This window comes from Eurypyga helias, unplaced genomic scaffold (assembly GCF_000690775.1).
Source record: "Eurypyga helias isolate BGI_N326 unplaced genomic scaffold, ASM69077v1 scaffold7004, whole genome shotgun sequence".
Classification (NCBI taxonomy): Eukaryota; Metazoa; Chordata; class Aves; order Eurypygiformes; family Eurypygidae; genus Eurypyga; species Eurypyga helias.
The window spans coordinates 193-20724 of NW_010245617.1; the positions used below are offsets into that span (position 1 = coordinate 193).

At 42.1% G+C, this 20532-nt stretch overlaps 1 protein-coding gene across 1 annotated transcript in view; it reads right to left on the reverse strand.

The window, feature by feature from the left end:
• Positions 1–388: 388 nt before the first annotated feature.
• The window catches only part of LOC104508487 (poly(rC)-binding protein 3-like), a gene marked incomplete at its 3' end in the record, with an annotated part of 29409 nt that continues 9265 nt past the window's right edge, over positions 389–20532 (reverse strand). Inside the window, exons 2-7 of the mRNA XM_010150133.1 lie at positions 16183–16206; positions 16050–16082; positions 12924–13040; positions 6868–6999; positions 2714–2842; positions 389–564 (exon numbers count right to left, since the gene is read on the reverse strand). Coding sequence (XP_010148435.1) covers positions 389–564; positions 2714–2842; positions 6868–6999; positions 12924–13040; positions 16050–16082; positions 16183–16206 — 611 coding nt within the window. The remainder of the gene's footprint in view (positions 565–2713; positions 2843–6867; positions 7000–12923; positions 13041–16049; positions 16083–16182; positions 16207–20532) is intronic.

Below are 20532 nucleotides of genomic sequence, written 5' to 3' on the forward strand. Positions count from 1 at the left end.
AGAAATTACATGTGTGTAAATTTTTACTGCTAAACACAGTATTTGGTCCTAAAAATATAAAAACTATGAGAGAAAAATTATACCTTTCATAAGAAAAGGCATCCTGCTGTTCAATCATCTCTGAAAACTTAAAAAACTGCTTATACTGCCAGTGGACCTGTCAGTTAACAGTGAAAAAACCCAACCCCTACAATAAGCAGTTTTGTCCCACTCGGGGAGCATCTGATTTGGACACCTCTCGATTCGCAGAAGGACAAATTACAGAAGTTAGTCTTAAATCTTGGCAAAACACCAGTCATCATAATTTTGTGTCAAGTTTGCAATGCAGTGTTCTCCTTTCCTGCAAAGTGTAAGCACACAGAGTAGACAAAGCACACCAATACTATACCAGGCAAAAAAGAGTAAAAGTTGAAAACTAACAGGCGCTGGCTGAGGTTGGGCCAAGACGGTGTGGTTTCCAGCCGAAGCCAAAATGGTGTCTGCTCTTACCTGGCCACCTGCAAAAATGATAGGTGCAGAGGCAGGTTTGGGACGGTAGGGGATGGTGGCACCTTTGGGTGGGGACTGCAGACAAAAACACAAAGCAATCAAAATGCAGAATGAAGCAGAGCTCTTATTAAAATATCACTCCTTAACCTGATCACCTCAGATAAAGAGGCATACAGCTAACCCAGCCCACCCCACCCTGCCCTCCCCGCCACCAGCACAAAAGCAAGCCGAGGCTTGTTGTCTGGGCTTCGAGGGGGAAGAGCTGAGTTCCCAACTGTACAGCAAAACCAGGCAGTGCTGCAACTCGTGGCTTCATTACCGCCACTGTCAGATGAAGCTATGAAGCTTCATTAAGCATGTCAAAGCATTTCAGGAAACACGGGCACAATTTTGAAATCTGTCAATGTTTTGCAAGAATCCAGCCTGTGCTCTCGTTTACGCTAACACCGAACACAACTCTGGCTTATTGGTCTCTCTTACACTGCTACACACCAAGGTTTCTTCTGTTACCAACTCAATTAAGTCAGATGTTCAGTTGCAAATGACCAGCCTGATTCTGCCTTTCACCTGACAGAGCTGGAAGGTTGGAGAAAATTCCTCCCAGTTTCAGCAAGAGCATAACCACAGCCTTCCTAACACTCAGAAAGGGAGTTTGTTCCCTGTAGCCCAAGGCAAGGACCCAAAGGGAAACCCCCTGATGGAGGTTAACCTTCTCCTGGTGAATAAAGCATAAACACCTGTCTGTTACAAGGGCTTCAGGCTGTCTGTGTAACACGTAGCAGAACAGTGCCCTGATTTCAGTGCATTAGTTGCAACTAAAGAAGGTAGCAACAATACCACTTCCATTAATTAACATCATATAACTTGTTATTTCATGTCAACAAAAGTGTGTGTTGCCAAATTAAATATATGCTGAAAATTAGAGCACATTCATTCTCCTAAACATCTGAAGCAGCAAGCTGTACTTAAGCCAATGTCTTCGTAGTGCTGCTTGCTATCTGCCTAATGCTAAAAATTAAGTATCTCTTATGTCACTCCTAATTATTTAAAAAGTGGCTCTACCTGTGGGAAAATAGGACTGTGTCTGTCTGATTTTGAGAAATGGCTTCTCTCATCTTCCTTAGCAAGTAACTACCTATTCAGTGAATGCCATTTGGAGAACAGACTACACTCTGTATTCATAAAGCTGATAACTATTGCCATCATGTAGTCCATCTCTAACAAACTAAAATTATTTTTTTAACAGTAACTTTTTGTTCTCTTGCGTTTTTATATAGAATTTCCTTGCTCACAGTAGCCCAACAAAAACTGAAGCAAGAGTCACGTTTCCCCAGTGAAATACAAAAAATATAAATTCCCCTTGTGAAATACAAGGGGAATTAGTTTCTATGCTTTTACTTGCATTATGATTTATGCCATTTTGACGTCAAGGCTGTATGTCAGTTCGATGCAGTGCATACTTCTGAACAGCCAATAGGTGCAGTGCTGTCTCAAATACTCCATTGGTTTTCCCCTCTTTAAAGAATAACAGGACAGTAGGGTGGTCAGAGATCATAATGACATAGCCCTTGACTAGACTTAGGTGAAAAGCCAAACCAAAAAAAACCCGTAAAATTTTCCAGCAGAAGATATTATAAAAGCTTCAGATGTTTCATGTTCCATGTCAAAAATTATGGTTACTAAGTCAAAATGTTTCACTTCGATTTGCTATTTTTTTTTTTCCAAACTTCTATTCAACTTACCAGTTGAGAAATGTACTTGCATGAAATTATGGGAATTTTCAGCAAGAGTTAAGATTTCCAGATTTTTGTATAAAATAATTTTGTATCATTTAATCTAAGAGCTAAAAAATTGCTGGCAAAATGAAACATTCTGGTTTTATGCCATGACCTGACCCTAAAGAAGCAAAAAGTCCTGGTAAGTCTAAGTTAAGCTGGTCAGAATTATTTCTATTTAAAACAAGATCTAGATGTTTTCTGCTCTATTCTGCATCAGAATAAAATGCTTTTTTCTCAGAACAGGCTGCAGCTCCAGTGCTGGACCTGGTTTGTTGTTTGACACTGTCATGACAGCCCTGGTCTTTGACTGTTAATCCCTGCTGCGAGAGGCTCTCAAACACCGAGCAGGGCACAGTCTAAGAGAGTCCTCAGGAAATCCCTGGCACGGGAAGGACCCCTGGGGAACACGGTACACTCGATAACTAATAAGACAAGCACTCACTTACCTCCAGCATAACCACGCATATTTGTTTCACGCACTGGATAATGGCGTCAGGGGTGCCCGATATAGTCACTGCACGCTCCGTCGAGTTTGGCAGCATGTCCCCCGCTACCTGCACCTGGGCTCCTGTGGACTTGAGCGGAGACAAAGCAAAGAGAACATCACCGTTGGGACTCGCAAAAGCTGGTGGTTTATTGACATGATGGAGAGGATGCACCTCTCAACTGTCATCTTTTCTTTGCTAGATAGGTGGCAGAGCGCGTCTGTAACCTCATGCCCAGAGCAGGTAACGCTGGGGTCTGGCAGGACATGGGTTTGCCTGCTCAAGGCAGTTTACAAACACCCCCACATCCTAGAAAGCGTAGTCCTCGACAGTGGCTAACAAATTGTGACCTGAATTTCAGGGCAAGGCTTTTAACCCCCTCACAGACAGTTGCAATGCTGAATAAAATATGAAAAAGGTGAAATAAAGTATTTTTCAATAATAAAAAATATTAAAGGAAAAAATGCTGAGAACTGAAGAAGGTTTGCTAATGAAATGAGTTGCAGATAAATGGCTCTTGAATTCACTGATGGCTGACATGTCTCTGGATGAAATCTGGGGCTACCTTATGCTCTGGAATATCTCAGGATGGTACAGAAGCACTTCTAAATTATAATTAGCGTTGATTAAATACATGCAGATAATCAACTTTTAGCTCATTAATGATCCCAAGAAGGCAATAAGCCAGTTTTGGGTTTTTTTAAAAAAAAATTTAAAATTTGATCTTGGCACTCATGTATCTTAGCTAGCAAAAACACCCTCAAAAATCCAAAGAAAGAAAAAAAATACATGAGGCCAAAACAATCCCTGGCATTATTTCACAAACATCCTGAAAGACCTTTTCAGTTTAAAGAATAAACCCCAGTAATTTCACACTGAGTTAGCACTTTCACATATTTCAAACAAAGTCTATCCCTGATTCTTGTTGCAATGCAATATTTTGGGCTTTTTAAAAGAAGCATTTTCAGTAACCATTGACTGTGTGTCAGTCAGCAAGGAGTTAATTTGCTTTCCTGCTGGTTACATACGACACGTTATTATTCTTTCCAAAGCCTGATTAAATTACCAATAGCATCTTCTGCTCACTAGTGCTGTTTAAGGCCAGAATATCAATTCCTTGCTCTATAACAGGCTTTGGAATTTCACCATAATTTGATCAATCTGTCATGCCTCTTTTTTTATTTTGCAATCTTATCTTGAAAATAAGCAACCCTACATGTTGTTCCTGGGTACATGACTGAACACAAAATACCATCCCTCATGCAATTGCCGCTCAGTGTGTTGTGTGACGATGAAATTAGACCACATCTTACGCTGAATGTTCCCTTTTTTTTCCTGCGTGATCATATTTGCTGTTTAACATATGGTTCTGGGTATCTGTACCTCTAGCACAAAATATTCTACCAAATACTGCAGTCATTTATGCGTTTGCTTCTCGTGATAGTCTTGTTTAGTTTTTGACTTTGGTCATACGTCAGCAACAGAAAGAGTAACGTTTTGCCCATTACTCTTATGCTTAAGGAAACATGTAGTGTGAATTCTCACTACATCAGCCTTATCAAAAGGCCTATTTGGCCAAACACCATCCTCTTACTTCCTTGTACTAGACTATTAGCTAATTGCTTCTGAAACTATGCTCATTGGAATAATCACCTAAGTCATTTGATTTACACAGACGAGCAGACCAATCTCACCTTCAAAAGCTTATGTCCTAAAAGCACCCACTTAGTGCTGTGGATGAGGTTATCAATATTTAAAATAAAATCTGAAATATTGCCACCTGTAAAACTTAGAGCTACGTACTCACCAGCACACTCATGCCTGGCTCCTGTTTTAACACAACTAAGAAACGAGCTTGATTGCTGCTGCCTGACAGTTCTTCTGGACCCCTACGAGATCTGGAGGGCCACGAGAAATCACATCTTGTGGCTGAGGTCACCTCCACCACATGCTCTGACAGCAGCTCTGCCTTCTCCAGCGTCAAGGCTTTAGCCTGGCTTCACTGCTACCTGCCAGGGCTCGGCAAGCTTTCGGACTCACCCAGACACGAACTGCTGCCAACCCCAACAGCTCAGTGGCTGTGCAGCCTCAGCCACAAACGTCCCGTGCATGAGGCAAACTGAACACCTTCCTCCTTCCATGACATGCGCTGCAGTGCACTAGTATCTCCTCCCATCTATACACAGTTCTCTGACAAAGCTGTTTTGGTGATTAAAGACAAGACAACAAAGGGTTTCCTATAACCCTAACATCTAAACAGAAATACTCTTTTCTTTCCCTCAGTGTCATCAAGTGATTCCTTTCTCCCACATCTCAAAAGTTAGTTTGACAATAAGACTACTGAGAGGCATAACTCCCAGACTCCTTAATGAAAAATAAAGCAATTAAAAAAAAAAAATCTGATTTGTAATTGCCTTTTATTTGCAGGTCCCAGAGTAAGCAGAGACCCCTCCAAATGGCAGGGTTCTGAACTGTTTTTCTGCAAGTTCTCAGCAGACAACTGATGCGTGTTCTCACGAACACAGTTTACAAAGCAAGAGGCACACGGAGGAACAACACGCTGCTTGCTTGGCAACAAAAACTCTGAAATGGCTTTTGGCAGCTCTGGCAGCTAATGGAATTGGTAAACACTGCTTTTCCTTCCCTGTATGCAAAGGAGAGAAAGAAGTCCCTTTCAGTAGCAGCCAAATCCTGAAAGGTAAGGTAAGCCTTCAGATGAGACTTTGTCAAATGAAACTCCTGGGACAATCAAAAGGGAATCAAAATAATTTGGAAGAACTTGAAAGTCAATGGGATGAGACCCCTAACTGTTCTCTATATCACCTTTCTTTCCATGGCTACCATAAACTAAACATTTCATAGCAAATGCCAGACATATAATTGTGATAAAAACATTTTCCACTCCTTCTTGGTATTTGATCAAATTTTCTTTGATAGAAAGCACCTGTTAGGGGTTTTTTCACATGTGAAATGAAACTTATAAGCTCAGTAAAACCTATCTTGAATCTACATTTTAGATAAAAAAGGAAGTTTCAATTTGGTAGGGCCTGTCAAAAGTTTTCTTTTTACATAGTCAAATAAAAATATGGATCAGCATATTACAGTGATACTCCACCCCTCATCCTATATTGCAATGAATACAAACGTAGAAGGAATACCGTCACTTTCTCCTGAATAAAGGTCAATTTTTCGGAAATGTGCTATTCAGATTTTCTCTACATGTACTTCGCATGTATCTAATTTTCTTGTTTGGCTGATTAAAAACGTTGGATCCTTGGCTTGGCATGTGCTATGTTGCTGTAGTCATGGATGGGAGAATTAAAACTGGCACTGTATGATTTTTTTTGCATCTTCTGATCAGAGGAAAAAGTGACTGCTAGCACAGAACACTAAATGGCTCTCTTTAGAGAAAGTCTGGATTTTCAAAAAAATCAATATGGGTTTGGCATACATGAAACAGGTCACCTGTGGCAGAGTGAGATTAAGGAGAAACAGAAAAGGAGTGTGATCATATTTTTTTTCTAAAAATTAGATCAAGCATTTGATCTGCTAACCTGGACTCCTCACTGCTACTTGGGCCTTTCTCTAGCTGCAAGGGTGGTAACTCATTTGGAGATGGCTGCAATGCTCCACTGACTTGGAATCACCTGAATATTGCTGGGAAGGGCACTGAACCCAAAGAGAAACTGGACAAGCCTTTTCAGTCACTAAACTGTTGCTTTGCTAAATCATGCATCAAATACTAACATGTTGTAAAGCTGTTTCTTTATTTCACCCACGGTCTTTTGCTCCAAGGAAGGTACAAGGGCACAGCTGTGTGGAATCTCTGCTTCCCTTTTAGAATAGAATAGAATTGTTTGGGTTGGAAGGGACCTTAAAGACCATCTCGTTCCAACCCCCCTGCCATGGGCAGGGACACCTTCCACTAGACCAGGTTGCTCAAAGCCTCATCCAGCCTGGCCTTGAACACTTCCAGGGATGTCTTTTCCATGCTTTTCGCTCAGCAGATGCTCATGTTTGTGTGATTAGAAAAGTGCAGTGGACTGTGTTGGCATGGCACACTTCCACAGGATACAGAGCTAGCCAGTGTCCCCAGCAGACATCCCAAGACTTACCTCCCTGATTTCTTTGATTTTGGAACCTCCTTTTCCTATAAGGGATCCACACTGACTTGCCGGGACGACGAGCCGCAGCGTTACAGGCGGTTTGCTTGTCACCGTGCTGTTTGTCATTGAAGCATTTATGTCCTGTAATCACAACGTCAGGAAGGATTAGTGGAGGATTTGTCATTCCTGGTAAGCACTGAGAGGTTCAGAGCAAATGCCCGAGCTGTTTGTGGAGACCCGGAGAGCACGCAACCAGCGCCCGAGCTGTTGGAGACCCGGAGAGCACGCAACCAGTCCTGGTTTGTTTCTTTTGCAGGTAAAGCCGTAAGCAGGAGCGACACAAGCAGCTTGGGCTAGATCTACACTTTTGCTGCCTGGCATCGCAGGCCCATGCTGCGGGACCAGGGGACAGTCTCTGAGACAAAACTAGAAGGGAAGGTGGTATCTATCATCCGACTAGCCGAAGGAGAAGGCAAAGAGGCTTTTGAGTTCACAGGCCCCTAAAGCCTAATTTGGTCTCTTTTCCACCATCTCAGAACGCTTCTACTAACCAATATGTTTTTATGTTTCACGCACTTTCTTGTCAGATTTGATACAAAAAAGAGGGCTAAAAAAAAGGGAATGACCAAAAAAAAAAATCTGAATAATCTGAAGCAGAAAAAAATCAGATTATTTTGATAAATATTTTGCTTCACTCCCCTGGTTTAATTTCTTCTTTGTAGCAGATCCGTAAGTATTCGTGGTGTTACATAATCCCTAAAATCTTTTCCATCACAGTTATGTAACCAGCATACAAAAAGCTCAGTAGAACAGCAATTACCAGTGCCCAGGTAATGTAACCTGTATCCATGTATCTCATTACCCAATGAGACTAGACTGCGTGTTTGCATGAGCATTTCAATATACTACTTCTGCAAGGTTTACACTGTTTCAAATACATTTTGTTTAATCAAAATCTTCTAGGCAAGACAAAGCAATCCCTCTAAAGTCTTATCTTCCCACTGATCAATGGAGATGCTGCTGAGAGCGCTTAGGATGACAAAAAAAAGCCACAAGCTGCATGGCACCTGTCCAACAACTCATCAGAATCTCAGTGCAGTTTGCTAACACTAGCTGCAAGCTGAAGAGACCTCCATCTATCTGTGAGGTGACACGGCACAGCTATTACACCCTTCACAGAAATGCTACCTGAAAGATTAGGACAAGAACAACAGAAAACATGCATTTCATATCCATTTAACCCATGTAAAATGCAACAAGAGTTCCAGCAGACAGAATTGATGTGTTTCCCCACATACTCAGTTATAAAGCCTACTAGTTTTAAAAAAAAAAAGCGCCTACACTGTGTGATCAGGACACCAAATTAAATAATAAAAAAAGAACTTTAAACAACTCTGCACGCCTCGCGGAACCAGTGAAGGAGCTCAGTGACAGCAGCACTGATTCCTCCAGTACCCCTTTATTTGCGATGGCAGCATTCTTCCATCCAAGAATTGGCTCAGTGTGACCTTGCTTAGCTTAAAAAAGCAGGAAAAAAAACCAAAAATCTTGAACGGAATGAGGCATTGCTGCATGCCACAAGACAGCTATCAAACCATTCCTCTGCCAGTCAGTAACTCACATTTTGTTTAGTGCCCTTGTCAGTGAGAGATTGCAATCCAAAATAAAGTGAGAGGGATAACAGGATTTTGCAGCACCCACGTAGCTGAATTAAAGTGCAAGTCATGCCAATTTTTCAGCTGGCAGATGCCATCTTACTAGATCACATTTGTGTCAGGTGACAGCACACTATCATCCAGGTGTAGGTAAATAACCCTCTTCAGCCACCCAGCACCACCCTGATAATGTCTCCCATTCCCATCTCATATCTGGCCCGGCCTCAAAGCCTTCACTGCACTTACTGCCCTTCCAAAGCACTTTGCAAAAAATGGGAAGCCAATTTTTTTTATTTGCTCCTCATCATTTAAAAACAGCAAAACCTAAGCACACAGGCTTAGCAGTATGGAGTGCATTAAAGGAGCTAGTCCAGCTTCAAAAAAAAAAAAAAAACCCCAAGAAGAGAGAAATGAGCAAAAACCACTTCTACCCCCCCATGCCCCCCCCGCAGGCTCCCAAGTGGGGCTGGCTGGAGAATTTCCCACAGAAGACTCACCTTTCAAACTAGGAGATTCCTATTTCTCTAACCTCTTAACTTCCTGTGGCACTGGATCCATTTCCTGGTGGCTCAGGCAGCCACGAGATCCAGACCTCGCATGGTTTTCTGCCTGCTTGCCTGGACTGCTCCTCAGCCAGGCCGGGCTAACTCGAAGCCTGGAATCGGTGGGAGAGCCAGCTCCCAGTGTTGAAGCCTCACAGCATCCCTAGCTCCTGGCATCCCAGAGTCACAGTGCCTAAGGCTTCCCAAGACAAGCAAACCTGGCAGCTCAGAAATCTACCAAAACTCTGGAGAAAAATGTATCAAAATTCTTTTTTACTGTTTTCTAAATGAAATGTTAAACCTGCCAATTTTCACAGCAAGTACAATGAATCTGTGAGGTGGCTCCTCGCTTGGCAATGACCACCACTACTTAGTCATAGTAGCAGGAGTCAGTATTTGTCAAAAAGGCATCATCTCAATTGCTTTTATCACCTTGCCTTTCTCTCCTCCTTATTCCTAGAGCTAAGCAATTTCTTCATATATGTTTGCAAACAAACAAGGATTTCACCAAACCTTTTCTTATTCATATGGAGAAGGTCTGACCACTGCCTGCTGTTTTTTCCAGCACTTAATTACCATATGCTTCCAGTGGACTGTGCATATTTATACCAAAAATCAGAGCTGCCCCACTTGCCAGTGAACTTACAGCTGCATTGATTTGGTCGCAGCCTCCAGTCTGGAAACCACTGCTCTACAGTATCTTCTCTGCAACTCCAGTGGTCTGCCCGGGTTAATGCCATCTTTTAACAAGTCTCTTTTGCCTCTGCAGTGAATACTTTGGTTGTTTATATCATTACCTACCTAGCTTGCAAATTCATCATCAGGCTGCTAGAAAAATCAACTTTTATTAGGAAGGTTGTCAAAACAGAGTGATAGAAGGCTACAGAGCAACCGCACAGAGCACGCACCTCCAGATTTCCCCCCCTCCCCCATCTGACACATTTTGAGATTTTTGCTAACATCAGAAAAGCATTCCAGGGTTCCCATGTCTTCCTACACCTGCTTATCCCCCAGCTATACAGCTGTAGGGTTGAAATTAAGGGTTCAAGGCCTTCATATGAAACAAATACTAAGAAGTCCCTCAAACCATCAGTCTCATGCGAGCATCTTTTTTGTTCTGTTTGAAGGCAGCAGTGACAGCCAGACCTGAGCCAGGTACTGTCTGCTCTGGGATTTTTTGGTTCTTTAAATGGCCAAAGAAATCTCCAAGAAAAAGATATGCATGAAAAATAACATTTGGTAGCTAGTTAATTTGTAATTTCTGAAACACTACTTATTTTGCCTCCGAAGTGTTATGGTTATCTTATTTTGTTGACAGGAATAATTATTGAAAAACTTACTGATTACGAGAGACATTTTTCTTTGCAACTGTTCTTTCAAATGTATCAGAAGACAGTTATATTAAAATGAAATACAGATATTTCAGAATACAACCACAGAACCTTTCCTGCAAGGTGTGCCAATGCCTCTTTGCTAATACGCACACAAAGAGTCCAGACTGCTCTCTGAAATCTACAAGGGTAAATATTCATAAAATCCAGTCAGATCCCTGAATTTCAAATTGGTTTTGCCTATTGCTAGCTACAGCACTTTCTAAGACAACCTGGTGTTGGGTGTTGGGCTGGGGATCCGATGCTGTGCGGTGTTTGATATTTTTATAAGAAATGCAGTGTTATTTCCACCAGGTACTTGTTTTGGTGGGAACTGGCAGGGATTCTCTGTTAGTGATTCCCTCAGCATTTTTCAGGATAAGGCCCTATAAGCAGAGCATGTTTTTCATGTAGAGAGCAGAGAGACTGCTCTCTACACGTCTCCGTGGATTGGAGGATATGGTACTGTACACAAAGCTGCCTCTTCAACTAGAAGAAACAGGAATTGGTACAAGATGAGCTATGAAGGAGATGACAACAGGTGGATTTAAAATTAGGCTGGACAGGATTACTTGTGTGGTTCTGCAGGATTCAACCTCAATCTCATTATCATCTCATTAATAACTGGTAAGGAAAAAAATAATCAGTGTGCTTATTGAATACACCATGCCACAAAATGAGGGTACTTTATTAACATGTTGAAAGATTGGAATATCACAAAGGTAGGCCTGAAACCCCATGAAGGACTGGAAAATATATATGGGATTGCCATTTGCAGTATATAAAGAAGGGTCATTTTTCTGGGGGCTGACAGGAATGTCTGCCGAGACCAAAGAGGTTTCCAGTGAAAACACCTGAGCGGGAAGCTGGGGATACTCGCCAGGCACAAAGTGGTTGTGTGCAAAGCATTACACTAGCAGGAAGTGAGGAATTTCCAGCAGCCATAGGGATATGTTAGCGTGAGAGCCAGGACAGAGGATTGTTAGCACCATTAAACAGGCCATTTGCAACCTGTCCACAATTAACAAGTATATTTAACACAAACTGTAACCTGGAAAAGGTAGAAAGGGACTACTAGAGTCACAAGAGGGGCGGAGAATGTGTCCTCTGAAAGACTGAGCTTGGCTCACTTACTCTGGGCAAAAGTAAGACTGTGAGGGGATAAAAACGGTTTCTAAAAATACGTCTAAGAGGGAAATCCTCAGGGATGGACAGGCAAGAATTATTTAAACTTAATGGCCAGCGCTGGCACAGGAACAAAGCTTTATAAACTGCTCATGAATAAATTTAGGTGAGGAGCAAAAAGGTGTCTGTCAGAGAACAGAGGTTGCGGATCCAATATCAGGAAAAAGCACGAAAAAATCTAACTAGTTTTTGATCACAGTGTGAAGTAGGTTATAAGACATTCTGCTTCTGCTAGAAGCCAAACACATCTGATTACCCACAAGCTCTCTTCTAGACCTGTCACTCAAAACGTGAACAATCACCACGGATAAAGACACATGCTGATGCTACCCAGCAATGCCAGCATCTCCAAGCGTTATGGGCAGGTGTGGAGATGAACCTCACTGACCTGGAGAAGTAAGTACTCATAAGAAAGGGATTAAAATCCCTTTAATTTACTTATACCGATGGAGAGAGAAAGTCCCTTTCTCCTACTGCAGGTGATTCAGTCCACCTATCTGCAGGCTCTTCCTTTAGCAGAAGGTAAATTGCCTTCTGCAGGGGCCTCTTGTCTCTCCACAGAGGACAGGAGAGATGCCTGGACTGGATGTCTGATTTTCAAAAGTTGAGGGAGTTAAATCCTCTCCTGAGTGACCAGAGTTCATGTTCTGTAGCCTGCTGACTTTTCTGTGAGCTTTCCCGTTGAAGTGGTGACCACATCTAATCACAGCTGGTCCATGAAACTTGAATAGATCCCAGCACTTTAGGTATGTATCTGCACAGAACTGTAATTGTACAAAAAAACTGAGTGCTCTCTTGCCTCACTTCCACTTAGTGCCTTTATTTTAATTAATTTTAAAAGCCAAGGTTTAAATATGGTAACTAGTAATCAGATAGTTTGTTTTTAAAATAAAAATTTTCTAGTTGAATAACTTATATATTCATTTTGACATATATAAAATTTACATCAATACCAAATGGAATAATATAAAAACAGAGCTAAAAGTTAGGCAATTATTGTCTTCAAATCAAACCCACAATGGGACCAGAAATTTTTCAAGACATTTTTCCTACCATTAGTGCACATTACTAGAAACAATTGCTTTTCCCTGAAGCCTCCAAAAAAGCAAAAGAAATGATCAAACAGCTTGTAAATTGACCCATTATTTTCTTCAGCGTTACTGCCAAAAGCACTTATAAAAATACAACCACTTTCATTGCTATTAAATAGAACATTAAACAAATCATATTTAACATTAAAGCAAACAGGAGAAAATTCAAACAGTGTTTGTATTTCAACTTGAAGAGAGGAAAAAAAACCCATATTTGCTTACCTCTTCAAATTTTAGTGCAATCATAGAAAAAGCTTTAAAAATTGCATCTGTTGGGCCTGTTATTGTCACAATTCTCTCTGGACAGGAGCCTTCCGAAATATTGATTCGAGCAGCACTCTGTCAAAAAGAACAAATATTTTTCAAATTTATATCTCCCAGGGAGCAAACTAAGTAGGATTAGGGAAATAGTTTGGAAAGGAATATCTTGAGGCATCTAATATGCTTCCCTACAACTGCAGCCCCAACATCATATAATTTCAGCATAAACAGAGCACACTCCAAAAATCTACCTAACTGTGGGAAGCCGGATTCTGTCTGGCAAAATACTGACACAACTTTCATTGCAGTATGCAAATAGTGCCTCTGTAGCTCAAAGTTGTAAATAATTGCATAATCAAGCCTCTTCCCTTCTCTCTTGCAGGGTTAACCTTAAGTAGGACTGGAGCTGGAGAATTTCAGACAAGATGGATGTCTCCAGGGAACACCAATATCTCCCAGGAAAGATGCATCTCTCTGGTTTGGAGATCCAAAGGCAGGGCTCTATCTGTCTCGCTGGGGCACTGCTTTGCATTGTGGAGAAGGCTCCATATAGATGTGTCTTATGTGAATGCAGTCAATTAATACACACTGAACAACACTTTAAAGGACAGGCAACAGTTAACGGTGTTATCTCCTTAAGGAAGGAGCCTCTTGGAAGGAGTTAGAAAACTTAGTCTTGGAGACATGCAAGCACGGCTCTCAAGCATACTTAGTCCCTTTTATGTCACTGGCAGTGCAGAGAAAAACCCAAACTAGATGTAAATATACTTCTCAAGGATCTGGGCCTGCAGCAAATGTGAGATAATTTGGGTTAATTTGGCCCTTTGCCTTCAGGGTTACCATGTGTTTGGTGTCTGAGCCAATGTGTTTGGTGTCTGAGCCCTTATTCACATGCCTACTGCTCCTCAACAGCACGATATCCTATTTCCCTGTATGACAGCAACCAAATACAATGGGAAAAAACTCCACACCACCACTGATAGGAAAATCTTGCTGCCATGGGCTCAGCTGGCAGACATACTCAGCATTCATAGGTAAGAAAGGGCAGCAGGCCCTTCTGTCAGGCCAACCTGAGTGGGACTTGCCCTCAACAAACACCAGCATCAGATCAGGATAGAGATCAGGGCCTGGGGCACGTTCATGCTGGTGGCAATGTCTGGCTGCTGCCATCACATGTGAACCCGGGGCTGTGAGACTCACCCTGGCAGGGAGCATGCCAGGAGCTGTGCTGGGCAGAGTTGCTGGCAGCAGGCCGGGCTGCCTGTCCCACAGCCGCCTTCGCCCAAACCACGGCTCCTCCTTTGAAACCGGAGCCACAGGAGGTTGTCTGAAAGATCTTTCAGACAGATGACTGGTCAAAGCAGAGCTATGGCAGTTAAAATGTTATGTGGTGGCCTCCAATATCTGTGTAGGAAGTTAACAACCGTGGAGCACAGAACTGAAGTTTTTGTACTTTTCTTTAGGCCCGAAGTTGTCTCTGACACTTCCCTAATGACAGAGCAAGACAGAGTTTTATTTTGTTCCATAAAGGCGGCACACAACTTGCCACATCTGTCAGGAAAGTCAAAATAAAGTTGCATTTTGCTTTTAAAGAAGTACTGAGGAAGGAAGTGATTTAAAGGAGGACCGAGTTATCATGTGGAGTCATAGCCTCTTAGTCATGTGCTGATATAAAGATGCATAGAATTCCTTGCTTCCAAAAACCAACCAAAGCCTCTTGCAACCACGTGTAGATGACAGTAGGTTCTCAGAAGTGGAGAAAGACCATGTGATATTTATCTCACAGAACTAACCAGGGATTGTAACTCTTCTCTAAGATGTGGAACTCCAAAGTCAGGACCACTCTCCAATGATGGCTTCCCTTTTGTGCGTGCAATTTATATCCAAAGATATCTGCAGTGACCATAATTAACAATGAAACTACAATGTGTTTTAATCAACTGGCAGGATTACTCAGTATATTGGAAACTTTTTTAAAACTTGTTTTAATTTCTTCCTTTTGTTTTGGTTTTGGTTTTTTTTTTTTGTCTTAGCCAAATATACATATGTATGAAAACATGGGTGAAAGTTCTTATCAAAAAAGGAGCTCTGAGCTCAGCCAGCCTCACAACAAACTCCCTACTGTGTATATTTAAACACATATCTCAGCAATTTAATACAAATACTTGGAGATTTCCCTGCCACAGATCTTCTATCACAGTATAAAACAACAAAGCAGTTGACACAGTAATGTACTGCAGATTTACCAGAACCAAACCGACTTTTATTGAGGCATCCTCTATACACTTTGCACTGCTAAAATTTTAAACAGTAGAATTTGTCTTTCGACTTATGCTTTTAGCACTTGCTTCAAAGAAGGAAAATTACATGGATCTCCAGGTAAGATGTGCTGCCTTGCAGGACACGTGTGGGTCTGTAACCTTCACCTGGGCACAAACCCAGTGCAGCCTGCTCTGCAGCAGGGAGAGAAGCCCATGGACGCTGGGGAGAGAGGGAGGTTTACGCAGCGCCATTTTTCAGTTAGCCTTTTTATGTTTACAACCTTTCCAAAGGATGTGAATGGCGGGTGCGCAGGTCCACCCTGTCCACATCCCACTCACAGCTGCAAAACAATGAAAAGATAAGGCTTTGCCAAGACATGGCAGAGGGATACTTTGGTTTACGCAAGTGTGGCTCCAGCTCTGCTGAAGCTTGTGTCTACCCTCAAACGTTACGCAGCATCAGTCTAACGCTTGGTTTCAGATTTCGGAAGCTCTCTACCAGGAGGCCAAGCCATGTGCAGGACCGATGTCGGTATGCTAAAGAAAGATACGGTGGTTTTGATGCTGGCTAAGCTGTTCTTGAGCTAAGACAGCAGCAGGCATATTGCTATGGGAATGAAAGGCTCCAGATTGCTGTGGCGATAAGGAGGTTACATGAACAACGATGTGTAATTTTAGGCCGGCACATTTATACACCGCTACTTGCAAAGAATGGTGGTGTTAAATTAACTGCCCACTTGATGGCAGTGTCGCTCTGTACACGCTAAATTTCCCTGTTCTGTGAGCTGGGAAAAAAGGCAAGTAAAGACGTCAAGGTTTGTCTTACCTCCTCCCTCATCTTCTTAACTGTCTCACCTTTCTGTTAAAGAAACAGAAAAAAAAAGTTAGCCTGGGCTGATGAAAAGAACTGATATACAATATTTTGACATGAAAATAAAGAGAGAAAGTAATTTCCTGACCTTTCCGATAATGCTTCCAACCTCCTGAAACAGAAAAAAAAAAGTGTGAATGATACAGTTTGCTATGGAAGCGCATTTGCTCTGCTCCTAAGCTATTTCACTATTGGTTATTTCAAACCTGCAATGTGAAGCAGAGCCCCCTTCCCTTGCTGCTGTATACAAATATGCTACGTTAGATACAAAGGGGTGGACTAAAAATGCAGCTTTAGAGGTTACTGATTGTGCAAGAAAAACATCTTTAACAGAAACTGATCTTGCGGTTACAAATCAATCCTGCTACTATAAACACAGATAAACCCTTATCAGGGAAAGTTCAAAAATAATAGAACAGCACAACCCACTAGAGAAAATGAGATATAATACAAGCATCAAAATAACTGCTAATCTCTCTGAGGGCAGGCATTTAACCCCTTTTACACCATGTAATAGCTAGAGCTGACTTTCCATGCTACTGAGTGTTATTGCGTAAACACCTGGTGGCCTGTCTTAATCTCCCTATTAAGCACTTACAGAACAATAATTGCTAATCACTTTTTAGCGATTTGGGAATTGCTACTGGGCTCCCACAATCTTCCACGAAGGGACAGAAAATATCGAGAAAAGTCACTGTTAACACCGAACAGGGGAATGATTCGGCAGTTCTGGCAAGAACTCAAGGGTTAAAAACTTGGGTGTTTATAACAAACAGGTAGCAAAACCAAAGCTAATAACTAAAATGAATAGTCTCGACATGTTACCCAAATCACACAGGTGTGACATCAGACTGAAAACATATGATGGAGACCAGCTAAAAGAAAACAAACTCCCTTCCCATACTCAGACTGTGGAACAGTTAAAGACTGTCCCACATGGCTGACCTGCCCCAGACATACGGCACAGTTTGTTCACTCCAGTCCATATACCCAAGTCTGACCCACCCTGAAACACAGTTCCAGGAGTAAGATTTAAGAAATTGTCCTCCATTGCTCTATCCAATGATGGACTCACGATGAAGTGGTACTAACTTCACCCTGCAGTAGTCACCTGCTATTTCTCACCATAAGGATATTTATAAGCTCGTAACATGAAGCTGCTGGTGGCTCCTCACCCCCTGCTCACAAGACGTAAAGACTTCTCAGTGAGATGACGACCTGTCTCAGTGAAGAACTTTGGCAGAATGGGCTGCCCAGGTTGAGCCAGCATCCTTGGAGATATTTGAGAGACGTGTGGACGAGGTGCTGAAGGACATGGTTTAGTGGTGGTACTAGCAGTAACAAGTTAACGTTGGACTTGATCTTAAAGGTCTTTTCCAACCTAAACATTCCATGGTTCTATATGGTTTCTTTGCGCTCTCTGCAAGTCTGCTGGTAACACCAGACTGAGGGGAACAGTCAATACATTGCAGGACAAAGCTGCTATTTGCAGTCTCATAGACTGGAGAAACGGGCTGAGAGAAACCTCAGGGAGTACAACAAAGTCAAACAAACAGTCCCATATGTTCGAATGGAACAAACCCTTGTGGTAGGACAAGCAGGGCAAAAACTTGCTACACGCAAACTGGCTTTGCAGAGGAAGTCTTGAGGGTCCCAGAGCACAACTGGGTGAGTACATGAGCGTACATGCGGTGCATCCCCGATCAACCAAACGCTAGGCTGTATTAGCAAGGGTGTAGCCAGCAGGCTGGGCATATGGTTCTTGCTTTCTCCTTGTGTTTGTGAGACCATGCCTGGAGGATTGTGCCCTTTTGGGGGCTGCTAGTAAAAGACAGACAAGGACACCACTGAAGTGAATCCAGTGCGGGGCCAACAAATTGGTCAAGGGACCGGAGCACAGGGCACATTAGAAGAGGCTGAGAGAAACGTGTTTCCTTAGCAAGAGAAGACTTGGGGGGATCTTGCTGTGATCTACAATAAGGAAAGAAAGTTGCAACATCATATCATATTCCTACTCAATATGAGGAATAAATATTTTTACCATGGGAATGGCTGGACATTGGAACAGGCACCCAGAGAAGCTGTGGAGTCTTCATCCTTGAAGGTGTCCAAAGTGAGCCTGGGCAAGGCTTCAGGCAACCTGCTCCAACAGGATCTGCTCGATTCAGGATGACAGACTGCAGACCTCTCGGGGTTCCTTCCAACCTTCATGGATCTGTAATTCTTCAAGCACAGTCTTATACCCACTGAAGCCAGTGCCTAATTAGCCACAAAGTTACTCAACCAAATCTGGCCCCTTCTCAGGTTTCTTTTCTAACCTCTCTTTTTTTTTTTTTTTTGATTTGGTTTTGTTTCCAATTTTCCATTTTTATTTCCCTTCCTACTTCTCTTCCAACATGGGATTCTGCTCTCATGTACATGCTGACCAGAGAACAGATACTGTCCAGACAAGCACTGCAAATCTTCTGGAGGTATCTACTTCGCAAACCTACAGTTCTGCTGGCTGATGTACAGCAGACCTTTACACATCACGCAGCTGCATGACTGTTCTTGCTAAAGCCTCTTGTGTCCACCAGGGACTGTGAAATGCCTGTACATCAGCACAGACAAAAAACTGGCTCTGTGAGAAGAGGCACGAATGAAGTGGACTCACTGCAGTCCTGTGTCTTGTGACCAGATTATCCCACGGCTCTTCATATGTGGGTGTAGGTCCCGACTATTCCAGTGGTTGGGACAGCAGTACCAGCGTGCTGTGTAAGATCTCCACTGAGGTGCAGATTCTGTTAGCAGTGACACAAATCCAGGACATCCATTCCAGAAAATTTTTAAAATCTTACTTTTTTTATATTATCACTGTAATGCTCCCAACCTGCCTGTAAGTTTGAATGGAATTAGAGGATAGAGGGAGTAAGCCTCCCAGTGGTGATTAGCCTCAGGAACCACTCATGTCCAGTAGTTCCAATCTGCCCTCGCAGTACATTTAGCAGCTTTACCTTTAAAACTTTTCCCATTCTTTTCAGTCCCAGCTTTTAGCAATAATGCATTTCAGAAATGACTTTCTTAGGAGGCAGAAGGACCTTTTGCAATGGGTGAACATATTGTATTTCAATTGCTATGGGCAAGCAATCACATTTTGGCCCGTGGTATAATTTCAGTTTTTGTATATCTGAAGTTTCATTAGAAGCTACAGGACTGATCTTGACCCTGCAAGGCTCTGCCAGTAAGCGCTTAGTATGAAATCTGTCCCAATCCATTTGACCATCCTCGGTCTTAATGACAGATGCTGTTCTTTCAGAAATGTATGGATGGGCCATCGACAGTAAGTACAAAGATATCTTCCTTGGAAATACTTTCATTTTGGAAACAGAAAAGCAATATACTCTTTGTAGGACTATTAAAAAGAAAGGGACCATTTCAAAAATGGAAATTGGGAATATTTAAACAAGAAGAGTAGAGCATAAAATATGAGGATTCTCAAGCTGCTTGTTTCACTGAAGTTGGCAAGAGTTTGGCTGTTAATTTCAGGGGGACAGGAGTTCTACCTCACTGATTTCACCTTGTCGTCACCAAAGAGTACAAGCTGCTGGAGAACTAAGCAAACGAACAGTGTGAATCCCACTAAGTAAAAAACATTTCTATGAGATTGGTCATCAATTCCTATGAACATGCTAGCAAATGCCACTGTAATGCTACAGAGCACTTCAAGCCTTCCCCTCCTTAAAAGAGAGAATTTAAAACTTACTCTACAAGGCATCAGTTTCAAAACATCCAAGCAAACACCACCTCTCCCCTGAACTGGGATTCTGCTCGGAGATGGGAGGGAAGGGTGCTGGGGAAGAGGAAAACATTAACTTCACATGGATATTCCTCATTTTCTAGAACTTTTGATCCATACAAATTACTCTCTAAAAAAAGACAAAATCTACAACTGTTCTAAACAGGTCATTTTAGTCTTTCTTTTGGGATTTAGCTGTTTCTAGGAAAGCCCCCTAAGTACTGACAACAACAGGTCACGTCTTTAAGTAGAATGAGAAACCTTCTTCTTCCACAGATTAAATAAGATTCTTTACATCTCATTCTCCAAACTACCAATGCTATTTCTTCAAACCTTTAATGCTTCTTCCCAGAGTCAAATATTTGTCTCATACAGGTTCCTATGTCAGCCTAGATTATGTTTAGTGTTTAATGAGATATCTAACATATTTTTTATGATTTCCAAGTTATCTCAATATTTCTAGCCAGGGTTAGTTCGAGGGTTTGATCTTCTTCAGAAAATGTTTCTACATCTGCCAGACACCAATCCGTGCTGCAGTTGACTGCGTAAAACTGAAGGGACGGGATGTCTGTCACCTACAACAGTTCATTAGAAGTTCAGAGTCGACTATAAGACAGACACATAGCTTCCTCTGCAGTCCAGGGAAAAGTCAAAGGAAGATGT